Below are 25,411 nucleotides of genomic sequence, written 5' to 3' on the forward strand. Positions count from 1 at the left end.
GTCCCCACGCCCTCTGCGACCACAACTCAGCTTTTCTTGGTTGATTTTTTTGGAGACACTGCTAAAGTCAACTTAGACTAAAGCTGATCCGTTCTCTAGGCTTCCGGCAAGGTCACTGATCTGTTGTGAAGTTCAGTCTCTAAAGCGCTTGTTGGGAGGTGCCCAGGCCAGAATGTGAGTGAGGAGACCTTGTTGTGGAGGTCTTGAACCCGGGCCCGTCCTTCCAGCCACAAGGGCGTCTCCGGGACGCCCGCTTCTCCCCCCCACCCCCCCACCCTGTGGTCACACTAGCGACCAGACCTTTCTGAGGGTTTCACGGAGCAGTTCCTGCCTGGCAGGCCGGCCACAGCCACTGCGCCTCTGCGGGAGGAGGGCATTGGAGGAGGGTCTCCTGGTGCCCGTGGTGAGAGCGGCGTTTGGCGCACGGGAGCCAGGCGTCCTGGGAGCTGCACCAGCCCCCCACCCCCCGGTGGGTGTCGGCGGGTCCCTCGGGGCAGCCCAGGCAGGAGGAAGGGCTGCAGGGACCTCGAGAGGTGTCACAAAGAGCTTGACAGCACGGAGCTCTGGCCGTGTACGTGGTGGTGCTTTCCAGAACAGTCCTGTGGTTTCAGGGGGCCCTTTACTGTGTTTTGCAAAATGCCCAAGTGTTAGAATAGCCTTTTTTTTTGAGGGTTGGGGTCAGTGTCTGTGGTTTCCACGTGAGGCGGCATTGCTGACCGACTATGGAACCTGAACACACGCACCCCTGTGGGGCCGAGAGTCGGGTGCCAGACACCCACACTGGGGATGCCCACGTCAGGGGCTCACCTGCGGACACCGAGGACGTCCCCATGCAGGAAGTGAGAAAGTGACACCCCAGCCCTCATCCTGGTGGTGAAGATCTCTGGAGCTCCCCTCAACAGTGTGGATCGAGCAGGTATTGAACACACGTGTGAATGTTTGAATCAGCCCAAGGGACCCTCTCGTGTTCCATAGGCGTGAGGACACCGCACGGAACGTGAACTCGCTCTGCTCCTGGAGGCAGGGCTGAGGCACAAGAGGTGGATGTGTCACAGGTTTGGATCCGCCAAACGTTGTCACGTCTGTGACCCCGGGGCTCTGTGCGGGTACCTGCCTGCTCCGTTGCGTTATTGGAAACTGAGAACAAAGCCTGCTTTGGCCTCTTTGCTGCAAAGCAAATCTCACCCAAAGTCAGGGGGTTTTGAGAACAACCCCTCCCTTTTTGGCAGTTGTGTGGACTGGATGCAGCCTGTGGTCGCTCGTGCGGCCCCCGGGAGCTGGCAGGTTGGGGGCGGCCCCCAGCGGTCTTCTGTCTGCATGGTCTCAGGGCCCCACCCGGCATCCTCAGCTGCTGCCATGCTCACTCCTCGGGCTCCCCAAAGTGTAAACGTGGAAGCCAGTTCATTGGACCCTGGTGTGAGCACCATGTCAACACTGGGTCTTTCCTGGAAACCCCTTCATTAGGCGCTCAGACACCCCCTGAGGCCCCAAGCCCTGGGAGGCCGCACACGACCCACATGTGCTCCTGGGAGGGGAGTGGGCACAGGGCCGCCTGCTGAGTGCACGGGGTGCACTGGACGGCCCGAGGGGCAGCAGCAGCAGGAAGGCGCTTGGCAGGCGATGAGCCTGCATCCCTAGGCCCCACCCCGGCTGCACCCACACGCTGCCCCTACTGGCCCTCTCCAGCCTGCTCCTGAACACCCCTAATCCTGGGGCTATTGTGAAGAAGAGCCTTCAGGGGGCTCCAGGTTCAAGGTTAAAAGGCTTGTGGGAGGGAGGGGGCTTCGGGGTCAACACAGTTCTCTCCTATGGGTTTGAGATGTGCCCGTTTGCTCCAGAAGCAGGAAAACGGCCACTTTACTGTAAGATGTTGCTTTGGAGGAGAAAGTGTGGGCCCGTGGGCTCCCTGAGATGTGTGTGTGTGCATGTGTGACGTGGCTCACTCCTTATCTGTGCCTCCCGTGTGCCCCCCCGCCCCCCTGCCAGTCCCAGAAATTCTCAGACCATCTGCATGGATGACTTCGTGTTCAAGGGCGAGGCTTCAGGCCACAGCCCAGAGCAGCAGGCACACAGGGGAAATCTCACCTCTCAGCACAGGTGGTTGTGGGAGTCATAGGTAGTTTTAAGTATGAACCTGGTCAAAGCACAGGCCTGCACTCCAGCGGCCAGTTTAGGAGTGCTGTGTGCAGGGTACCTGTGTCAGGGCATGTGAGTGAGCAGGTGTGTGTGTGTGAGGCCAGGGCTTGCGTGAGCAGGTGTGTGTCAGGGCTTGTGTGAACGAGCAGATTTGTATCAGGGCGTGTATCAGTCCGTGTATATGGTCCATGTCTGTGGATGTGAGCGAGGGGTGTGTGTGTGTGTGTGTGTGTGTGTGTGTGTGTGTGTAGCCCTCTGTTGTCCTGGGGTGTGGCCATCCCCACTCCTGGCCGCACTGTGTGGCAGTGACCGCCCGACGGAGCCCCGGGTGCTCACAGCTGGGGAGTGCTTGCAGGGTCGTGTTACACTTGCTCTGGTGGCAGCCACATCTCCTCCCCAACCCTGTGCCGTGGCTGTGGCTTCAGGGCTTCTGGTCCCACTATCTTGGCATGCTGGTTCTGAAGCATTTCTGGAAATTTCCCAGATATGGATGCCACCAGCTGGCGGTGCAGCTCACGTGCCTGGTGTTCATGACTTGGCGAGAAAGAAAAGGGTCTCCTTCCCGCTTTCCTGGTGTGGACGTGGGAGGGGCAGGAGGGCATCATCCATCCACACAGACAGCCACCGCCACCTCGCTCCCCATGTCAGCAGGCCGGGGAGCTGACTCCAGGGCAGTGTGCTCAGGCAGCCTCTGCGGTGCCAGCCCTGCAGGCCCAGGGGGTCACGCGGGCACCAGCACCCGCTGCACAGCGCCACCCGTGACTGTTCCCAGGGCTGGTGGCTCTGGAAGCCGCACGTGTCCAGGGAGCAGAAGGAAAGCGGTAGGCCAGAGCGCCCCCCGGCAAGGCTGCCTCCTTCCGCCGTGGCCTCGGACTTGCATGCTCACCCCGCGGTTGTCCGCTGTGAGATGTTTGGAGTGGCCTCCGGAGGAGCCCAGCTAGAGAGCAAAGTTGGCCGGGAGCGTGGCACGTGCCACAGCGCAGCCGGGTCCCAGACTCCCTTTCCAGCTCAGAGCTTCTCTTTGCTGATTGATGTCTCGGGATGCGCCCTGGTGCCCATGGGGGAGACGTGGCTTCAGCCCAGCTCGGTGGGAAGTCCTCTGTTCTGCGGGTCCCGGAGTGGTCTCTGGGGCCCTCATCTGAGGGACAAGGCGGCCTGTGGGGGCTGGGTGTGACCTCTGTGCCTTCCCAGCCCTTCCTGGGGCCCGGTGACCAGCACTGGGGGACCCGTCCACAGACCCCCACGGAGCTACCCCAGCCAGATCAGAGACCTTGCGTCTTTACCGTGAGAAGGTTGTCACCGAAACTTGTTTTCTCTGGGCCGGTGACCAGTCCTTCCCCGAGGCTTGCTCCAAACGACACCCAGCTCCTCGGGTACATCAAGAAAGTGGGCACAGGTCCCTCCACAGCGGGGAGAGTGGCCTCTGGAGGCACCTGTCGAGGCCCTCAGTCCTGGTGGGAAGGGGAGGGGTGAGGGAGGGGCAGGTGTCTCGAGCACGCAGCTGGACAGAAGGGCCAGCCTTCCTCTTCTTCCTCTCAAGGCCGCCTTCCGGCATGCCACACGCAGCCATCACACAACTTCTGTTTTGTGTCCGCTTTATTGAGATACAATTCGCAGAGCCATGACTCAGCCCTTTAAAGTTCAGTGGTTCTTAGTGTGTCCAGAGCTAATTCCAGAAATTCCCCAAAGAGACTTTACGCATCAGCTGTTAACCCCGTTCTCCCCAGCCTGGCTGCCTCAGAGCTGCCCTCTGACCCCCTGGGCCAGCCTGCTCTGGACACTGTGGTTCTGTATGTGTAGCCGCGCGTGTCCACGCAGGAGCGCGTGTCAGGACTTTGCCGTTTTAGGCTGGTACCCTCCTGTCCTGCGGATGAACCACATGCTTAGCCACCTGCGGTGGCCAGACCCTGGGGTTGTGCCTGTGTCTTGGCTCTTGTGCTGCAGTGACCCTGGGCACGCAGGGGTCCCCTTCCCAGGGCATGCTCCCAGGAATTCCACGTTCAGCTACGTGAGAAACTGTCAGGCTGAGCCTGAAGGCTAATGGGTGATTTCCTTTTCTGGCGTCTTCTGCAGGAAGCAGTCTGCTTAGGGCAGCTCTGGGGGTGCCCCAGAGTATGATGCCTTGTGGGGTTTTGGGGGTTCAGGGGTGCCTCAGATTGTGAGGCCTGGCAGGGTTTTGGGGGTGCCCCAGAGTGTGGGCCTGGCAGGGTTTCAGGGATTCAGGGGTGCCCCAGAGTGTGGGCCTGGTGGAGTTTCAGGGGTTCAGGGGGTGCCCCAGAGTGTGAGCCCTGGCGGGGTTTGGGGGGTTTGGGGGGATGAAGACAAGCTATGTGGGGATGCTCCTACTGACCAGAACAACCCTGGAGCCCCCCACCCCGGCCAGCCCCAATTGCTGCGTGGTCAGGGCCCGTGTCCTCTGTGGCCCCCATGAGAGTGCAGGGGGCCATCTATTTGCAACCCCCTCGCTGCCTTTCCTTCCCCAGGGACAGGACGCTCTGGTCCCCTCTGCTCCTGTCCTATGCACAGCCCACCCCCAGAGCCAGCAGCCAGGTGCAGAGAGGACCGTGCGTGTGGCCAAGGGCCCGAGGAAACGTGGTCCCACCACTCCGGAGGGGGCCTTCTGATTGGGGCTCCGCACTGTTTCCATTCTGCCCATCGGCTAATGCTGTGACTTGATCTAAAGCCATCACCGTGCATGCACCTCCTGCCCGCCGGGGGCTCAAGGATGCCTCCTGAAAGCTGTGGCTTCTCCTGAGGAGGCCGGGGGGGCCTCCCCCTGTGGCCCCGGCCGCTCTAAGCCGCCACGGGAGCTGTGTGACTAAGAGCCCCCGCTGTGGGAGCCTCGAGGCGGGTGTGGCGGGGAAGCCTTTCCGATGACTCACATGGCAGGGAGTTCCCTAATGATTTGGAATATTTTTACTTCTGGGCTTGCGCACAGTTTCCTCCTGAGGCCCCGGAGCTCTTGATAAGGCCGAGCCCGCTGGGAGCCGGCCCATCCCGTAGAGAATGAGGCCGTGCTCAGCAAAGGAGGACGCCCAGAGGCTGGACTGCAGGGCCCTCGCCACCAGCTCCTGGGGAGACCGGTGAGCAGGGCCCTGCTGGTGCCCTGCATGTGGGAACCGGCCACGATGATCGGCCACGTGGAATGGCCTTGGCGCTGCCGTCCGGATACACAAGCGGCAGCAGCTCATTTAGGACCCTTAGTTGAAGGGACAGAGCCTGATCTCAAGGGCTGCAATTCAGACATAAAGACCCAAAGAACTGACTCCCGCACCGCAGGGTCCCCAGAAGCCACTCTAACTGGCGTGTCCGATGGGCCTGCAGTCCGTTAGTGTGTGACTCTCGGGGTCGGCGTTCAGGAAAGCTGACACGCAGCGTGCGCTGCGGACTGTGACTTGCCGGCCCCGGGCAGCTGGTCTGAAGGGACTCCTGCCCCAGGCCCAGGAGAGGCCGCCGGCCCCACAGAGCCTGCCATCAGTTTCCTTATTCGGATGACCTCCAGGATGCTCACAGGTGGGCCGAGGACAGACGGGGTGCTCGGGCCCCCTGTTACCATGTCCTTGGCCCCTCATGGGCCTAGGTTTCCCCCCTGCCCGCCTCTGGCGGGAGGCCGGGACCCTCTCGAGAATTCCTCAGGGAAACTCCAGCCGTGGTTTCCACCAACAGGCAGAGACTGGGCAGTGGCCAGGTGGCCCCTGCTGTCCAGACTGCGACTCCTTCTGAAAGTGTTTTCAGAGGCGCAGGAACACAGGGGACTCGCTTACAGGAAGAGTAATTTCGATTACCTGGAGCAAGCAGTGGGTGGGCACCCTGCCCGGGGGCCCCAGCAGGTCTGGCCCTGACCAGCCTGCCCCATCCCCGAGCTCGGCACCTGGAGCCGCGTCCCCAGCTCGCCCAGCTCAGGGACCAGGCTTCACAAAGGTGCCTCCGCGCCCGCGTCCTGGGCCCACAGGGCTCCGGAAAATTAGCTGCTTTGTGGGGCTTGATGCCTTTAAGAACGGCCGAGTGTATTTTTAGTTTCCTGTTATGTTTTCCTGGAGGAGACGTCGATGCCGATCCCTTGGGCTGCTCGTCTGCATTTTATCAGCAAGTGGGTTCATCTGGTGGGTAATTTGCGCTGGGACCTGGGGCGTCCCGAGAGGCTGGTGTGGTCCTGGCACGCAGACACTGCTCCGGGCTCTATGTGACTCACATTTCCTCCCTCTGTCTCCACCCTCCACCCCTGCCCGCCCGCACAGTGAGGCAGAAAAAGGAGATTTTGTGTAATTTATTTATGATTTCGGATTTGTAACACACATATATGTCTTCTTTGCAAACAGGGCAGGAGGAGAAGCTGCGTCTGGCTGTGATTGTTTGGGGACAGACTTTACAGTCGGTGGGAGGAGGGAGGCCTCCGCCGGAGACTGACGGCTGTGAATTCAGAGTAACCACCCAGCCGGGCCCCTCCCGCTGGCCAGCCGTCCAGCGGCTTCCAGACCAGGAACTCGGTCTGCAGACGTTCCTGCCAGTGGGCTTCTCCAACCTCCTCCCTCCAGGCCCACAGGACACTGAGCCCTTTCAAGGCCTATCTGGAGCCTTTCTACTTTTTCTTTTAAACACGCAAACGGCCACTGGGGGAAGGTTAAAAATACCACGTTCTGCATTTCTGTATCCTGATGTGGCGAGAAGCGGTCACAGAAAGGATTCTCTCTCTCAGTCGGCAGCTCCTCTGAGCAGAGGCAGGACTGTGGCTCCTGGGCCCCCACTCGTTACTTAGAGTAACTCTGCTCCCAGAATGCACGCGGTAACTAGATCTACGCCTCCCGCTGGTGCACCTCAAGCTGGAGCCGGCGGGTCTGAGAGCCCGGACACAGCCTGGGTCCAGGTCCGAAGAGCCACGCGCTGGCACGTCTCCTGTGTTTACAAGCCCTCCCACGGCTGCCGTGGGGCTGGGGCAGCGAGCCCATGGACGCGGGCAGGGGTGGGTTTCTGGGGCATTCCCTGTGTGTGGCTCCCTCCCGCAGAGCCAGGGGTCTCCGGGCTCCCCCAGGCTCCCCGCCCCCCATGTCGGGGCCTACCGCGACCTCTCCAGTGGCAACGCACACGTGACTTTTTCCTCTTGCGCATTAACAGCCAGCTTGGTGTGAGCGCTCAGGGCTGCGGTCTCCGGAGTCGCGTGTGCCTGGTCAAGGAAAGGGGGTTGGGGTGGTGAGCTCGACCAGGCACACGGGTAACAGGCTTTGTTCTGCCCTTTTTCCAGACGGTCACCACATCTGGGAGATGGAGGCAAAGATGGAGAGAGGCCTGTGCAAGCCGGTAAGTAGGGTTTCCTGTTGAGACGACCGACGAGCAATACCAGGGCCCTAGAACAACACGCGCAAACCGCGTGAAAGGCTTCCTGACACCAGTGCCCTTGGGACCCAAACCAGCTTGGGGCGGTACAGTGGTGTGGCCTGTAGGAGGGGACTCCCCACAGGGCAGCCGGGGACCCTCCTGCATGCTAGCTGCCCCCGGTCAAGCGGCTGGCACTATGGGCACACCCCCACACCGCGGGGCCTTCGCCACCTTACGGCCATCGTCATCCCCAGGGGCCCGTGCCACCGTTCCCCAGGAGCCTGGCTGTTCTAGGCCACCGAGCAGGAGTCACACCTGCCCGGGCATGTCGGGCCGCGTGAGGCTGCAGCCGCGTCCTTGGCACGACCTCGTTTCCCGTCACTCGGTAGACTCTTGTTCTGAACGTGAGCTAGGCGTGAAGGCAGATCTCATCGTGCAGCTGCTGATTCCATTTTGCCAATTAGCCGGTGCACCTGTGGGTGCTGAAGACCGCAGGGCAGGCGCCCGGGTCTCACTGGTGCCACCGCCAAGGCCTCAGGCGCCCGGCGCACCGCACCCACACTACCTCGCTGCCTTCCTCGGCCTCCCCGGTTCTGTTCGCACGTGTAGGTGCCCCCGTGGTTGTTGACGGAGAAGGTCTTCTGTCTGGTGTCATGCAGCTTCCCTGCGGCTCGCGTCAGTGCGGTGCATCTGCTCTGTCCCAGACCTTTCAGCCGTCCACACCTTTATGTTTAAAGTGCGTTTCTTACCGACCGCGAGTAGCCAGGTCTGCGTTTCTGTCCACTCAGACAGTCTGCTAACTGGTGTGTTTAGGACGTGAGTGTTCCAAGTGGTGCTGACATAGCGGGAATGACATCTACCACCGTACGTGTGTGTGTGCGTGCTTGTGCACATGTGCATGTGCACTCTGTGGTCCTAGAAGAGCGCAGCAGCAGTCTTCAGGCTGACACAAACACTGTGGCCAGCAGGTGATTGTCTGAAGAAATTCAGAGTTCTTCCGATCTCAACCCCCGGCCACAGGCACAGGCGCGTGTCCCTTCTTCTGACAGGGGAAGGAAGAGGGAAGTCCACGAATTCAGAAATCGTGTTCAGGGCAGGAACTCGCTGCTCTCTGGGCTCCCTGGGACCCTGGGCACTTGGAGCTGGGGGACGGGGAGCCTTGGGTGGAGGGGTTTGCTGAAGCTCTTAGGTACTTAATCTCTGCTGCTGGTAGGACCTGAGTCATGAAAGGAGATGCCCGGCCGTCACAGAGGTGGCTCTTTGACGGCAGCTCGGGCACTGCAGGCCCAGCCCTGGGTCCTCACGGGTTAGGACTCTGTTTGGCTCTGTTAGGACGAAGCATCTTTTCGTGAGACTTAAGCTGCCTTTCCCAAAGCTCTGATCCATTTACCGGAAGCCTGTCCAAATGGTGTCGATGGAAAAATCCCTAACTGGTCCCTGGGAAGCTTGTGCTCAGGACACAGCTCCCCTTCCGGCTGTCCGGGCCTTGTTCTGCACTCAGGACCACATGCCCGCACACACACATAGCGCGCACACATGGGCTCCTGGCCCCGGGGTGTTCCTTGCTGCCTGAGGAGTTCTGAGCAGGTGCCGTGGGCTTGGGGCGGCTGGGCTTCCAGACCCCAGCGCAACAGGCCTCTTGAGATGCCTCCCCAAGCAGAAAGAAGACGCCCGTAGGAATCCTGCAGCTTTTTCTCTCGGAATCCTTCCTGCCAAGTCTGAGGGAGGGTTTTGTCACTGGGCTTCTTTGTGTACACAATTTTTAAAGGAAGCTTAGCAGGTAACAGTGGTGTGTTTTAAAAGGAACATGATAGGGGCGCCTTGGTGGCTCAGTCGGTTAAGCGTCCAACTTCGGCTCAGGTCGTGATCTCACAGTTCGTGGGTTCGAGCCCTACGTCGGGCTCTGTGCTGACAGCTCAGAGCCTGGAGCCTGTTTAGGATTCTGTATCTCCCTTCTCTCTCTGAGCCTCCCCTGCTCACGCTGTCTCTCTCAGAAATAAACAAAACATTTAAAAAAATTAAAAAAAAAAAAAAGAACGTGATAGCACGTGTGAATCCTGATGTACTTTACAATTTCATCTTTGTCTCTTAACTGAGTTTTATTTTTATATATTATTCTTAATTATAAAGGGGTATTTGTTCATTGTGGAAATCCGGAAAATATAACAGAGTATAAGGAAGAAAACTAGCAGATCGTGTAATTTCACCCCAGGCTTCTGGTGCACGTACCTGTGCACATGGATCACACACACGTATCGTGTGCCTCATACCATGTGAACCTTCTGCACGAAGCAGGATGCTGCTGCATGCAGTTTGTACACCAGCAGGAGCCACTCAGTGGGGTTCTTAAAGTGAGTTCTGGGGGTCCCAAGTGCCACCTGTAACCCCTGCTATTTCCGTGGTGACACGTGTCCTGTGGCTGCATCTCCTTCACATGTTCCCGGGAGGACGTGGCTTTGCATGTCCCGTCTGTTCAGAGAGGGGAAGTGCATCAGCCTGTGCCCACATCAGAACGCGGCCCCCGGTCACCAGGATTGTAAAAACCAAACTGCAAAGCCCAGCGTGCCGAGGGCCGCCCTGCCCCAAGTGACCTGTCGCGGACACTCCCGCTGACACCTCGCCATAGTTGTCACCTCAGTGTGAGTGACACCTTGCTGTGTCTTCACTTTTGTAGACATTAGACTCCACTGTTTGCTCTGCGGTGGCTTGCCCTTGGTGAGCGCCAGCTGTATGCCGGCGGCCTGGTGGGAACCCAGACCCGTGCACCTGGGCTGCCTCCCGACCACGGGCTCCACCGCCACCCGAGCCACCTCCCGGCAAAGACGAAGCTAACACGCAGCCACCCGCGTGTCACCCGTCCTCCGCAGCACCGGCCACACGTGCTCAGGGTCACGTCTGTAAAGGAGGCCCCGTACGCAGGCTGCTTCCTGCTGCTTCCAGACGGGATGCAGTCATTAAGCCATAAAACCACGCTGCCTGGGGCGGGCGTGGTGCCAGGGGAGGGGCCCAGAGCCGCCCTTGGCGGCAGGCTTCTGTGCCTCGGTTTCTTTATCTGTAGCAGGAACAGGTTGGGCCCGAAGTTCTCTTCAGTTTCCTGTGTTAACATTCTTAAATTCCATTACTAACCTGATTCAATCAGTTGTGCTATTAAGCTAGGTAACAAGCTACGGTTTCTTTAACAAGAGCCTGACACGGTGGATTTTTCTTATCCGTTTTCTCTGCTTGTTAAATCATTTGACTGAAAATGAAGAAACATTATGTGTGTGAGATCCTGTCCTTCCGGTAAAGTCAAGTACAGCATGGGTGCCTGTGAGGACGCCGGGCACTTTGGCTCACCTGCGCACGCTGTTGTCTGGGGCTCGGGCGCCCTGGCGCCTCCCACAGTGCTGTGCCACCTCATGTCACTTGTTATGCACCTGTACTTGAAGGAGCATAATTTTTGTGAAAATGTTGTCGATTCGTGTTTTTAACCATGGGAAGGTACCAGTGCCCACCATAGCCTCCGTCCCGATCTGTGCTTTTCTTTTTTTTTTAATGTTTTGTTTGTTTCTGAGAGAGAGAGAGACAGCATGAGCGGGGGAGGGTCAGAGAGAGAGGGAGACACAGAATCTGAAGCAGCTCCAGGCTCTGAGCTGTCAGCACAGAGCCCGACGCGGGGCTCGAACCCATGAACCATGAGATCATGACCTGAGCCGAAGTCGGACGCTTAACCAACTGAGCCACCCAGGTGCCCCAATCTGTGCTTTCTTTCTAACTGTCCGTACCGCACCCCCCACCCCCCGCCCCAGCCTGCTAGCGTCAAGCTCACCATCTCCCATTTGAGGGAGTCTGGCAGCCATGATGGGCTTCAGGCTGTCGTTGGAGAACCTGACCCCAGACACAGGTCTCCAGGAGGCACCTCTCCCAGGTCTTCACGGCATTACCGACCAGGTACTCACAGCTCTATCCATGGGCCAAATGCGGAACTTTTTTCTAGTTTCCAAAGGCCACTGACCCCTTGGTTGGGGCAGGCAGATGCATCTGGCTCTCCTGAAGACTCCCCCACCCCCACGCCTGCCGTGTGGCTGTTCTCTCAGGTTAGCACCAGCCGCTTCTCTCTGGGGCCGAGTCGGTGGGTCGTAGCTGAAGCCCCCAGCCCGCCTCCCCCCACACACTCTGGACAGGCCACGGGTGTGTGATGGTAGGTTCAATCCGCACACACGTGCCCGTGCCCCGGGTGATCTCTCCGCGGCAGCTTCTGTGCATCCCAGTCAGGAGCTGCCCACCGTGGCGCCCGCGAGAGGCTCAGTGCAGGTGCTCCGTGTTTGTGAGATGCTCACCGTCTCCCTCCTCTGCCATTTGCTCGCCAGAATTCGTTGGTCGTGGAGATACCGCCGTTTCGCAACCAGAGGATAACGAGCCCCGTCCAAGTGAGTTTCTACGTGTGCAACGGGAAGAGAAAGAGGAGCCAGTGCCAGCACTTCACCTACCTTCCTGCCAACGGTAACGCGCTCTTTCTGACCTTAAGCCCTGAGAATGAGCCAGTGGGGTGCTTTTTCTAAAAGACGCGTAAATGCCGGGATGCTGTCGGGGTGAGGTGGTGCACGCGGAGGCTGTGCTGTCGTCCTGGTGGCAGGAATGCGTCCTCGAGTCCTAAAGAAAAAAAAGAAGTGAAGCTTTCAGTGGATTTTCCTTTATTTCTGCTGTGGGTAGGGGGCCGCATGTTGGGATAATTACTGACCATTTTGTTGGCCGCTTGCAAATAGAGAACAGCCCTTCTACTCCCAAAAGCCGAGGTGGCCTAGGTGTGCAAGTTCCATAGATGTTTAAGGTGGAAAAGCAAATAGTTATAATTATTTTGCAGGTGCCTTTAGAAACACACCCGGGGTATTGAGCCTATAGGCTGGTGCCTGAGGCGGCCATTAACTAACATTAACGATTTCTGTGCTTGTGCTGGTGCCTCCACATCACATCTGTGGTCGAATAATTACATCTCCCTGGGACCGTGAGGCTTTCAGGCCCAAGTACCTGTTACTCAACCAAAAACTACCCTTGTTGAGATTGTCCATTTACAGATTTTAAGGATCTGTAAGTCTTAGGCCTTAGAAAAACCAGTTTATCTTTTCAGCTTTCTGAGACGTTTCCTTAAAAAATATACCAGTGTTTGTTTCTCCTCCTGAATGCTGTCCCAGGAGCATTGCCGGGTGCTCTGTGTGGCCCAGCCGCGGTCATCCTGGACTTCATTGTGTTTTGTGCAAGGTTAGCAATGCCAACAGTCTTCTCGTACAGTAGCTTCTGTTCTGAAAGCTTAGGAGATTTATGTAATTTAAGAGGGAAGTTATACACTAAAGACTGTTGAAAAACCAGCCATGTTGTTATGTTTGGGAAGTCAAGATTCTCTGAAGGTTTTTGTTTTCTCTAACTGTAACATGTAATAGAGTAGATGATAGAAAGTCCTAGAATATCTGTGTTATGTTGAACCGATAGAATTAACTGCTTTTGGGGCAGATGTTAGCCATGCTTTTCAGGATTTGAGTAGTACGATCTTGTAAAATTACCATGTCATGAGAGCGCACACAAAATAGGACTGCGGGAAAGGAGGGTGCCGCGAGCCGCTCACGCCCAGGCGGTCCATGCTCATGCCCGTGACCCCTCCTGGGTCATGTGGTCTGCTTCCTGCAACTTGGTGAATGCTGTCTCTTCTTGGAATAAGGTGCAATATATCCTACAAAAGAAAATATTTAGTCATTTCCTGAAAATGTAATGATTGTATCCTAATTAAACTTCAAGCATGGTTGACCAAAAATTGAATGTTTTAAAGAAGACCAGGCCTTCTGAGAAAAATTGCTTTTTAAAGCAGTTTAGAAAATCTCTATCGTTGGTGTTTCTTACAGTCCCTACTCCGAGTTCACAGAGCACCGAGCAGTGTCAGGGGCCGAGGGGCCTCTGCCTGTGGCCTACACATGGTACTAAGATAATGGGGTGCCATGTCTCCTGCCCTGCAGCCTCGTCTCCTGGGCCATGGCTGCGCCCCACCCCAGTGCCCCGGCGCCCCTTCTCCACCCGCCCTGGCATCCCAGCACCCCGTCTCCACCTTCTCTGTACGTCCCAGAGCCCACCGCCCCGTCCCCGCCCTCTCCATCGTCCCCGGGACCCCGTCACCGCCCTCTCCATCGTCCCCGTCGGTCTCGTCTCCATCCGCCCAGGCACTCCATTGCCATGCTGTCCTATGCCGGGCACCTCACACCCGTGCTCTAAACTAGACTCCACTTGGACCTTCTCTCTTTGGTTGATGCTCCATCCCAGACATGGTCCTTCCCCCAGAGCAGTGGCCAGTGACCGTGGGCCATACGTACCTGCCATTCTGGTGGCTTGTCTGCCTCTACCAGGCCTCGGTGTTCGTCCACACTTCTCTCCTTGAAATTTGCTTCCGGCCCCTCTGAGCCTGAGGCATCCTCGCTGCCGGCCCCTGGTAGCACCAGGCCCTGCTCTGGCTTCCTGGGGCGGCAGGTGTCTGCCCTGCGGGGTTGGGACCAGGCCACGTGCCACCAGACTGTAAGCTCCTTGGAGCAGGAAGGTCGGCCAGTACCCAACTTTATGGCTGAATCACAAGTCGACCCTCATGTGGCTTTAAGAATAAATAAGTGGACGAAAAATAAACTAGAACTCATGTGTTTGGTTCTCGGTTTGGTGTTCTTCCTGCAAGCACTCCCCAGGCTCTGCCAGCCATGGGCCGGCGCGTAGACCTGCGATCGGCACCTAGATGGTGCCCCCACCCTGTTCCGCTCGCCTGGGCATCCCGCCTAACTGACAGCGACTGTCCACCCTGAACCCAGAGACACCTGCTGTGCCAAAGACGAAATCTTCGTAGGGGACAAGGCGTGCCCCGCTAGGCAGAGGCCGTCAACATGTTTGGTGGCTCCCGTCAGGGCCAGCACACGAGGGGCCCTGGCTTCTGCTCATCCGACGGCAGTTCTTTCCAAGGTTATTAAACGTGCTGTTGAAACGTGCAAGGCTTTGGAAGTAAATCCTTCTAAACCCTACCCATAAAGCTTATTTTCACGTTCAGATATGTAAAATCAAGTGCCATTTTTAGACTTTCTGTCCAAATTAGCTGCGGGCACAGATGACGGTGTGGCACTAGCTCTGCTTACAGTGGGAGACCCACTGGGGGCTCTCAGACATGTGCCCCCAAGGGGCGGTGCCCCCGGAGGCCGCCCTCGTGCAGAGAGGCCAGGATGCTCGCTGCCCCCGCGTGGCCCTTGGGGGTGCAGGTGTCGGAAGTGAGGGCTCAGAGCATTTATTACTGGGGGCTCGTGGGGAACACCCCTGGCTTCCCCTCTGGTCACCTTCCCCACTGCTGGTCTCAGCTCACCCGTGACCTTGTGACAGCTGGACAGGAGGCCAGCCGACCGCGGCTCCCCGGGATGACGCCCTCGCCCTCCACCCACACCACACCCCAGCCTCCGGTTTCAGGGTCATTGCCAGCAGCCAGCCTGGAAGAGGGCCATGAGGCACCGCACGTGGGGCCAGCTGGTCCTCGATGGGGCCCCGGGCCCCTGTTTGGGGGGTGGCCGCAGGTGTGACGGGGGACGGAGTGCGCACCCACCGCCCGGCGCCCGGGGGCAGCACCTGAAGGCAGCACTGAGAACATCTGTGCGATTCTGGAAGACACCGCAGAGCACACAGAGCCAGAGAGGTTTTCTCGTCTCTCTTGTGCCGATGTTTGTGGCCAGTCACCCTGGGGCAGACTCTGCCTGGAGCTGGTGCACTTCCCACGTCGCCCCAGCTGCCAGCTCGCATTAAGTGTGGAGAAGGACCGGACCCGTGGGCAGCATCTCCTGAGTGAGGGGAAGAGGAGCGTCACGTCAGGGGTGGCTCTGTGCCACCCGTGCCCGGGACAGGCAGGGTGGGGGCAGCCGCTCAGGCAGTAAGAAAAAGAATTTCAGGTGATGGCCTCAAACTTACATACCAAAGTCAGTTTGTCTTTAACGTGAGAAAATAAACCGTGACAAGTTATTGTGTCTCGGAGAGTGCGTCTTTGTGACTCAGATGTTCTTAGTCTGTTTCCCAGGAGGTGCCTGTGACCCCTGCTCGCTGTTGCTGACGGCTGAGCAGGTGAGGGTCCTGGAGCTTCACCGGGACCAGCGGGGGTGGCTTTGGGGACACATGTTTGGTGGAGGTCCCAGGCGGCCAGAACTCCCTGCCCTGGGCCCTGCTTGTCCTCACCGAAGGCAGCAGGTCACAGCTGGAGTCCGCTCAGCGGGGGGCAGCACCTCTGACAGAGCCCTCTCGGGACCGTGGGGGAGCCCGGAGCCAGTGGTGGGGCCGGGGCTCCGTGGGCCCGACGTGAGCAGCCGGAGGAGGGAGGGCAGGGGCGCTGGGGCTCCCCGCCCCCGGTGGCTGCTCCAGGGAGACCTCGCGGTTACAGCAGTCGGGAGCCCACACGAGACAGGGAGTGGATGGAGGCTACGCTTATGCCCCGAGAGGTGCAAGGAGGGGTGGATTCTGTTTGCTGTTTGCATCACGTAGTCCAGAAACAGGAGTCCCCGGAGCCGAGGCTGCCAACGCGAAGAGCGGCCGTGAGCGGCCTCGCTTCTGTTGACTCGTGCAGATCCAGCTCTCCGGGGGCGGCCTGGTCTGTAGAGGGAGCCACCGACTGCGGCCTCCAGTCTGCCCATCAGCCCGGTGGCCTTGTCTTCACAGCGAGCTCTGGGCCTCGTTGCCTTTCCAAGTCAGGGATTCCAAAGTTTAATCCCAAAGTAACCGTCTCCCTAGATCTTGCAGATGCTTAGTAGTGAGATAGCAGGGAGAAGCTTCGGAGCCCCTCATGCCCTGGGGCCTTGTTGCACGTGGCTGGGGCTGGGGGTTGGAGGACACCCCCTGGCAGGCTCCTCTGGGCCGGGCCTTGCCTGAGAACCTGCTCCCCACATCCCCTTGTTCTGTGGGTAATGAGCAAATGAGCTTGGTCCACGCAGGCTTCACAGAGGCCAAGTTTTTTAGGCGTCGTGTGGCCCGTAGTGCTCCTGAAGGGGGCTGCGGGCACGAACACGTGGTCCTGGACCCCAGGCCCTGCCGGGGGAGTGTTCCCACCCCAGCTGCAGGAGCCGGGCAGGAGCCCACCCAGGCAGTCAGGCGCCGTCCACAGCGGGGTCCGCCAGGCCAAGACCTCGCCCGAGCCCCTGTGCCGTGTCACGGAAGACCTGTGGGGTTCAAATAGAGCAGGCTGCCACGTTTCTGATCGTGGGCGTGAGGGTCCGGTTGGCCCAGGTGACCGAGGGGGTGTCCATTCTGGGGACTCCCGCTCACCCTGGACTTCCTTCTAACGGCAGAGCAGTGATGCCCGTCCCATGACTCCAGGACGCCCAGCTGCAGGCCCACTGTAGTCAGTGGACATTCTGGAACATTCTTCCCGAGTCAGCCGAGCTGTGTGATAGCCACACCACTGAGCGAGCATGCTGGTAGTGGGGCTGGCGCACAGCTCTGAGCACTATTGTGCAGGACACTGATGTTCCTTCTTGTCAGAGCCTCACGACCTGCCTGAGGCTGATTTTACGAGGTCCCCATTTTTACGGGCTCTCCTGCCATTCCAGCCAGAGATTGAGGGACCAATGTTCTAATTTCTCTTCCCACGTCTTCAGCTTGATGTGTAGAGGTGAGGGAGCTGGCTGTCCAGTGTGGCTGGGTCTTGCCCACGGGAGCCAGGCCCTGAGTGTCCTGGGCAGGGACTGTCCCCAGCAGTCCGGGAGAGGCCGGAGAGGGGGTTGGGAGCCATCCTCCAGGCTCAGGAAGGCCGGATTCCTCCTCTTGTGGCAGGACTCAGTTTCCTGCGTCACTTCCGGATGCCGCTTCTTTAAGTGCCGGTGCGCGTGTTGCTGGCCCTGCTGCTGGGTGTCGGTTCGGTGGTGAGCGGCCCTGGTGTCAGAGGCAGGGCTCGTGCAGGGGAGAAGCATTTCCCTCCCAGGCTGCCGGGCGTCCCACAGTCAGATGCCCCGACCACCGGGTCACACGGCACACGGGCCCTGGCATCTTGGCCACAGGGAGAGGATTTGAATTTTCAGTAGATGGAGGGGTGGACTGTGGGATGGGGTGCCTGGTATGAACCCGTGTGAGTGAGCACTCACTCTGCGGAGGGTGCTGGGAGCCGGGGAGTGGGGGCAGCTGTGCCCAAGTCTCCCTCACGTGCCGCGGGCAGGGACCACGTGGGGAGGGGCCATGGGCCACAAACACAGAAGGACCATGTGCTGTGGATGGGCGTCCTGTGCCCTGGGAGCCTGGTTCCGCCAGCTGTGAGGAGGGTGGTCCCTGGGCTCTGCCGAGAATCCCGGCCGTGGGCGCAGCCGCTGGGGGCACACCGCAGGACTGTGCGTCTCACGTTCCGGATTAAAATGCTCGATGTGTCTCAGGGCCCGTGTGAGCCACTGTGACTGATCCGCAGTCTGCACACTCGGGTCACAGCTCCACACGGGTAGGACCCCGAGGAGAGGGGGGTGGGGCCGCACACGGGGTTCGGCCCCTGCCTCTCGGCCTGGTGTGACGCTGCCTGGTTGGGATGCCATTGCTGGCCGGCTCCACCGAGTGTGCCCGCCCCCGTGGGCTCAGAGAGCCCTACCTTGCTGGAAATCTGGGGTGTTTGGCATAGATGCTGGTTAAGCTGTGCAGAAAAGACAGGACGGAGTCCTGAGTGGGAATGAGCTCCCTGTCCTTCACCACATGGCCCGCTGCGTGTGCACCGACTGGACCATCGGCCCCCCCGCCCTGAGCAGCCCCCATTCGGTCTGGGCTCCGGGTGTGGAGAGGTGACGCGTCCTGGCCCTCGGGGGCTGGCCCTTCGCGTGGCCCCTGTTCCTACTTTGCCTTTCTCGTTGTTAGAAGTTGTGCCCTGAAGTTATCGTCGTGGGTGTTTACACTGACAGTAAAGCTGGGGCTTTGATGTCGTGCAGCAAACAGAAAACAATCTGATCTTTGTTCTCTAGAGCTTAGAACAAAACTCTTTTTGTCCAGGACTGCACAGGGTACCTGGGGAAGTGACCAGGCCGACACAACGGGCACGTGCAGGGAGAGCGGGTGACGGGGCAGCTCACCGCTGTGCGTGGCAGCTTCAGCATCCGGGGTATCTGGGCAGGAGCTGCTGCAGATGAAGGGCCTGTGGGGGCTGCGACTTGGGGCAAGGGCCCGCGGCTCACATCTGGGAGGGCCACTCGCGATTGCCACCTTCTCACCGTGTCCCCCAGTGGCAGAGGAAGGTCTCTCTTCGCTGCAGGATCAGGGCCCCCCAGACCTCATTCAGCCATAACTACCCCCTAAAGCCCTGTCTCCAAACCCCAGCCATGGAGGGGGTTAGGCCTTCAACCCATGGGTTTGGAGGACACAGTTTGTTTCATGGCAGTGTCTCTGGCCTACTGAAGGCCAAAGAGCATGGCTCTGATTCCTGAGCCCCGCAGAGGCAGAGGCAGGGGTTTGCCAATGGGGAGGGGGGGCACACAGTAGCCCCTGCACGTGGACTGCCCATGTGGGTCCATTGCCGTCTGCTGGGTAGATGGGACTCTGTCCTTGGGCAGAGGAAGCAGGCCCGCGAGAGGTACGCAGTTAGCCAGTGACATGCAGCCTGTGGGTCACTGCAGCACTAGGCCCCCCCGCCGCGTGTGTGGGAGGCCGCACGCTCCCCGAAGTGTGGGTATCTTTCTGCTCACGCAGCTCTGGGGCTCGAGAGCATTTCCAAGCTTGCGTCCTGTTTTGTTAACTGGAATTTGGGCACTGGGTCAGGTGTTGGGGTCACGAGATCACCGATATCTGGGGGCCCAGGACTCAAAGAACGGTGTGGCGTTCTGTGTTTTCTGAGTGCCGTTGTTTTCTGAAGAAGACCTCTGGGGGCATGAGGTGCTGGCGCTCGGGGGCCCAGCCCCACAAACCTGGGCGGGAGGGCTGGCCCACACAGCGTCTCGAAATTGAATTGCTCAACTTTGCCTTTCAGCAAGAGGACAGGGCGTGTCTGATCACGGGCAGGACACGGGCAGGACTTGGAAGGGGCGGCCTGGCATCCGAGCGGACCGTGTCCCCCTGTCGGCTGGGGGGGGACCACCACATGCTTCCGTGCTGACTCACAGGCTCGGGACCCTTTGAGCGTTCCCTGGTGGAATCCCGTCACATGGCTCCAGGCCAGCTGTGGGGGCCAGCCCCGCCACTGCCGTCTTCTTCCAGGAGGGGCCCTGGGCGTCAGGGCCTGCTTGGGAGCCAAAGCCCCAACCCCCTCCTGGGCTCTGCTGTAGGCCTGGGGCTGCTTCCGCCCTGCTCACCTGCTGAAATTGTCTGTGGTGGCCATTTGCCACCTGCGTGGAATCCCCAGGCGAGAGGCAGCAGCTGACCCAAAGGCATGTTTCTTGGGGGGACCATGAGCCAGGCTGGGTGTGTGCCCGCCAAGGGGTGTGTAGGTGCGGTGGGCTGGGGTGCCCACCCTGGGTCCTGCCCTGCAGAGCAAGGTGGATACTCACTTCTCTGTGCCCCATGTGAGACACAGCAGCACAGCTCACGTGTGGACCATGTGTGGACCACGTGTGGATCATGAGGCCCGTGCTTGGACATCCCAAGGCCACCAAACCTGACAAGGGGCAGGAGATCTGGTTGGAGCGATTCAGGGAGGTGGCTGGGGCTGCCCCGAGCCCCACCTGACCTCACCTGGGGCTCTGAGGTGGGGCTCGACTCTACCCACGGGAACAGGAAGCTGTGTGTGGGTCGCGCCCATTGGCCAGATGCGGAGTTTTTTCCAGCCAGGCCAGGATATTCTGAAATGGTCTTTAGCCCACAGGTGGCCATTGCACGGCTTGTGGGTGGACTGGGGTCCTCACGGAGAGGCGTGCGCGGCCCAGGAGAGAAGGCACTGCAGCCTGGCTGGTGGGGCCCGGAGTTCCTATTTGGGGACAAAGCCCCCCTGAGCTGCCCTTTGACAGAGGGCAGGGCGCTTAGCTTCGGGGATCCAGGGGACGTCCGTGCTGTCTCCTCCATAGAACAGAGTCGCTGCACTTGGGGTGTGAACGCCCGCTCAGCCTGGATGCACCCTCCCCCTACAGGAACAGACCTTGTGAACGGCGGCAGCCTTCGAGATTTAGCGTTAATCCCTCACGCATTTGTTGCAGTGACCTGGACTATGAACGCGTCTCCCCGGCCCCTGCCCAGACCAGCGAGGTGGGCGGCGGGAAGGAACCAGACGCTGCGTCACACCAAGGCCAGGTCGGGAAGGAGCCTCTCGGCCGTGGCCGCGGCCCCTGGCGCTCTCTACGGCCCAGGGCCCCGCTCAGGACTCGGCCCCTCTTCCCTCGCTAATAGGAAACAGGAGGCATCTTCTTGCTCCGATTCACAGAAAGGGTGCGCGTTTGCTTTGAAATCCAACCCAAGAGATGCGGTTTAGACGCCAGATGTTCATGCCCCTGAGCCCCCGCAGGGGCCCCAGGATTGGAGGGCATGCGGCTGCTGCGTGTGTTCCCCGAGCCGTCCCGCATCCCTGGGGCCTGGTTCCCAGGGTGCGTCCACCCCTGCGTCTGCTGCCCTTTGCCTGCGGTCGGGGCCGCTGTTCCTGAGCCCCGAACCCCGGGGTCTGTCTCTCCTCAGCTCCCCTGACCTGTCATCCTGGCCCATGTGGGGCCGTCGAGCACAGGGGGTCACTATGTCAGTTTCTTCCCTCAGGGAGCCTGTCCCGGGGCTGTAGTCAGGGGGGCGGCGGGGTCGTGTCTGCAAACACAGGGAGGGACGTCCACCTGGGGACAGGCAGCACCGTGGTTCCGAGGAGCCCATGGGGGCCAGGCGGGCTGGACGGGGTGTGGTTGGCCCTGTCACAACTCTCTACTGCCCCCACGCCATCAGACGGTGACCATGCTGTGGAAACTTTTCCACAAGGTCCTGGGGAGCCCAGTGACGTGGGAGTTAATGTCAGTGCCACCGGGAGGCCTTAAACAGGTCATAAACAGCACGCACGAGCCGGCAGACACCAGCTTGGCCCTGCCCACCAGGCGTGGCCGCCGGGCCTCTGAGCAGCCCCCGGGGTCGCCATTTCTGGCCGTGCACGGAGCCCCGTCCCTACGTGGCGGGTAAGTTGCGCTGCCGGCCTTTCCTGGCAGCTGGCTGGGCTGCACGGCTCTGAGGCTCGGCGCAGACGGGGTACGCGTTTTTAAAGACCTCAGGGGACCCCTCGCGGGAGAGACGAGTGGGCCCCGTGCCTGGTTGGAAATGCAGCACAGTGAAGAGAGGGTTCCCGTAGGGTTTCATTTAATCTGCCAGACGTGCACGTATTCTGAAGATCAGGAACTTGAAAGTTACCCAGCTAGTTCAGGAATTCAACCTCCGCCCTTCCATTCGCCGGCACGTTGCCGCTGGCCCGGGCTCCTGGGGCCCCGTCAGAAGGTGAAGGCCCGTCTGCCTCTCCGGGCCTGACTCTCCCCTCTGCTGTTCTGGATTCACGATGTGTGAGAAGCAGGCAGGCAGTCCTGCCTGGGGACCTGTCACCCTGCGGGCCGCGTCCCCTGCTGCCCAGCAACACGAGCAGGGTCCCAGCCCTGTGTTCAGTTAGCCATGGGGACAGCCACCTGGGTCCCGGGGTCCCCCCCACTTTGGGCTCTCCTCGGAGGCGGCTGCCGGGCTGGAGGCCCCGTGGGGGGTGGGGCAGCTCCAGTCAGCGGTGGACTGGAAGTTAAGAGGGCGTCCCCGGGGCCTGAGCGCTGAGGACCACCAGACACAGCCGGTGTTCCCCCATGTGCACACGGACGCCAGAGCCTGGGGACGTGCTGCACCTTGGGTGGGGCCCGCCGGGACTCCAGAGCCAGGAGCCTGAGGTCACCGCGGCCCCCGGGAGGAGCACGACCCGCTCTTCCGGACACGCCCACAGGCCCTCGAGCATCCCGGGTCCTCCCGGAGACCCACGACAGCGGCCCAGAGCAGGTGTGACGGACGCACAGCAGTAAAACGCCCCCTGAACAACATCTGGCTCTTCCTGGGTCCCTTCTGCAGCCCTGGACGTTCCCTGGATGCCTGAGCTGGGGCTCGCCCGCAGCCAGAGCCCTGCCCCCACCCCGGTCCCGTTGAAGAGAAACCACTAGCAAAGAGTGCAAGAGCAGTGCGCATGCCCCGGCCCCTGTAGTGGGCACTGCGGGCGCCACGCGGCTGACACACACCTGCCCAGCACCCCCACAGTCTCTGGCGTGGAGACCCCCCTCACTCCGCTGTTCTCCGTCCTACCCTCCTGCCCCCAGAATCTAGAAGCAAAAGAGAGCGATCCCGTGCAGGGCCCCAGGAGCCGAGCACCAGCACTCGGCGACTCGGAAGGGAATTAGACACCAGGAACCTGCTGGTCACAGCGCGGGCGCCACCTTCACACTGGAGACGAGGCAGAGTGAGGGGACACCTGTCCCGGGTCACCCCCATGCCATACGGTGCTCCTGTGTAGGACGCTCCCCACCCCGTCATCCACGGCTGCCAGCGGATCTCAGGACGTAGAAGTGCTGTAGTGAAGGCAGAGACCCGGGCCACACGTCGGCCCACCGCCTGGTTCCCCCAGCGCCGCGCATCTGTCCCGGGTCTGCCTCCCAGGAAGAGGCGGGAGGGGCTTGAGGGTGTCCCTGTGGCACCAGGTTCGCAGTGGACCTGACTTCTGTGGACAGGGAGAGACAGGAAGGGGGCGGGAGGGCGGGGCAAGTCCCGAGAAAGCCCGCAGCACACCCACCCCGTTTTAGAAGCTGAAGCTGCTCGCACCGTCTGGCCCAGGCCTGGCCGAGAGGGCTGCTCTGCTGCTGTCTGCCTTGCCTTCCCGGCAAGGGGGGGCCAGGATGGCCCAGAGCCGCACCCCGGCTGTGTGGCCAGGGCGGCCCATGGCTCCGAAGCGGCTGCTCCAGGGGCCTCCTGGGTGGGCGTATTTCCCCCACCATGTAGACGCCGAGCGTCTCTCTCAGGGCTTACAGGCATCTTCACGCCACCTCAGTGCATGTTCGAGTTCACCGACGTGCAGACATTTATCAGATAGGACGTCAGTAGCAGGAGGAAGGTGGCTGTACGTCCAAGTTAAAGTTTTCGCTTTGATTGCTACAAATCCGCCCGCCCTCGGGTCCAGAGCTTCTGCTGCAGTTTGCAAATGGGTTTTTATAGCACATTAGTGCTGGGGGGGATTCCAAGCAAAACAGCGCTCTCAGTATTAGAACCAGCTGCAGCTTTCTGGAGACGGTGACTCACGCCCTCCTCTTAATTGGGTGGGAGAACCAGGCGGAGACGCACAGGGACTCAGTCGGGACGCTGTCTGTTTTCCGAGAGTGTCCTGGCCACGGCCCGCCCCATCCCCCACCCATCACAGCATCTGCAGCCCGTGTTTATTCCCCTGCTTTCCTTCTTGCAGCTCCGACCATCAAAACAGAGCCCGCCGACGACCTCGAGCCTGCCCTGAGCTGTGGGCCCGTGGGCCAGGGCCTGAGCCCGCTCCCTCAGCCGAGCTACAGCCAGCAGCTCGCGGTGCCGCCCGACCCAGGCTCCTGCCTGGTGGCTGGCTTCCCGCCCTGTCCGCAGAGGAGCACCATGGTGTCGCCACCGCCCAGCGCCGGCCCGGAGCTCCACGACCTCTCTTCCGCTGCCTACGGCAAGGCCACGGCCAGCCCAGGCCACGGCCACCTCGGACTTCAGCGGCCGGCCGGAGGGGTGCTCGCCGTTCGGGAGACGCCGAGGCCCGTGGGCGTGCACCCAGGGCCCCCCCAGCAGCCGCCCCCCGCCCTGCTGCAACCACAGGTGAGTGCGCGGCTGAGCAGCAGCTGCCCCCCCGGCCGCCGGCCAGCTCTCTGTCCTGACGGCCCCTCCTCCTCACCACCGTCCGGTACCCAAGAGCCGACCTGTTTGCAGTCCTGCAGCCCCACCCGCCCATCCGAGATGGGCCGCCAGCAGCCCCGCCTGCCGAAGGCTCCGAGGAGCGAGTCTGCAGCCCCCCGGCCCCCGCCGCCGCCCGAGGTGCGTGAGGACAGTAATCATAGTCTGGCTCCCTTCCCCGTAACGGTCAAGCGAGAGCCTCAGGAGCTGGACCAGCTGGACCTGGACGACGGTAAGTCCCGCGGCCGGAGGCGCACCCCCAGCCTGGCGCCGCGCCCGCGAGCTCACGAGGAGGCCGCGCGTGGCGGCCGGCGGGCGGGGGAGCGCGCCCAGCGTGTGCGTCTGCGCACGAGGAGCGCTCTGCGGCCGGCCCGCCACCTGCCCCGTGGCTCTGCTCCGTCGCCTTGGCCAGGCGTCCCCGTGGTGCCGTGGCCGTGGACCCACGGGACCACGGTGGCACCAAGCGCAACCAGTTCTGTCGGAAGTGGCTTCAGGTCAAGCTTTCTTGTTTCCTAGCCTCGTAAGAGCCTCGCTGGTTGAGTGCAGGATGTTTAAATAATGGCTCAGTCGAAAGTGGTGAATGTCCTATGGCGCGCCGGTCCGGTCAGGTGCCCAGCAGAAGGGTAGTGAGGAGCCAGGCTGCCCTGCACCGGGACTCACACCCCACTGTGTGGGGACACCCGCCCCCAAGAGCGCACAGGCTCTCTCACCATCGAGCATGCCACGTCAGGGCGAGTCCGAAGGGAAGTGCCTTCAGGACACCTGCGGTCAGGCTACGTGGCAGAATAGTCCGCCGGCTAGGTCTGCCCATACAAGGACAATGGAAGACACCCCGTTGTTCTTAGCATGTTCACTCGGCAAGGTTCTCTTTTCTGTGGGATGAGGTGCCACTGTGCTCAGTGGAGGCGAGCAGCCCTCTTGTGCTCAGTCACCTGACTGCTGGTGGCTCAGTCACGTGCCCAGCAGCCCCGTGGTCTGCTCAGTACAGCCAGTCCAATCCATGCATCTGTGGGCCCTGCGTGGATTGTGTGTGTGTCGGACCCCGTCAGTGGGTCTGCGGGCCCTGCGTGCATTGTGTGTGGGGTGTTGGGCCCCGTCAGTGGGTCCGCAGGCCCTGTGTGGGTTGTGTGTGGGGTGTTGGGCCCCGTCAGTG

At 60.7% G+C, this 25,411-nt stretch overlaps 1 protein-coding gene across 4 annotated transcripts in view; it reads left to right on the forward strand.

Moving 5' to 3' along the window:
• NFATC1 (nuclear factor of activated T cells 1) overlaps positions 1–25,411 on the forward strand; it is a 100,902-nt gene that overhangs the window by 46,222 nt on the left and 29,269 nt on the right. For 3 of the 4 annotated variants that reach the window (XM_039245822.1, XM_039245823.1, XM_039245824.1), the window contains 4 exons: positions 7,376–7,431; positions 11,799–11,931; positions 23,801–24,183; positions 24,295–24,490. In XM_039245822.1, the coding sequence (XP_039101753.1) occupies positions 7,376–7,431; positions 11,799–11,931; positions 23,801–24,183; positions 24,295–24,490 (768 nt within the window). The remainder of the gene's footprint in view (positions 1–7,375; positions 7,432–11,798; positions 11,932–23,800; positions 24,184–24,294; positions 24,491–25,411) is intronic. The other variant, XM_039245825.1, reaches the window with a different exon arrangement.

The sequence above is a fragment of the Hyaena hyaena genome, unplaced genomic scaffold (genome assembly GCF_003009895.1).
Source record: "Hyaena hyaena isolate Hyena2069 unplaced genomic scaffold, ASM300989v1 scaffold_267, whole genome shotgun sequence".
Taxonomy (NCBI): Eukaryota; Metazoa; Chordata; class Mammalia; order Carnivora; family Hyaenidae; genus Hyaena; species Hyaena hyaena.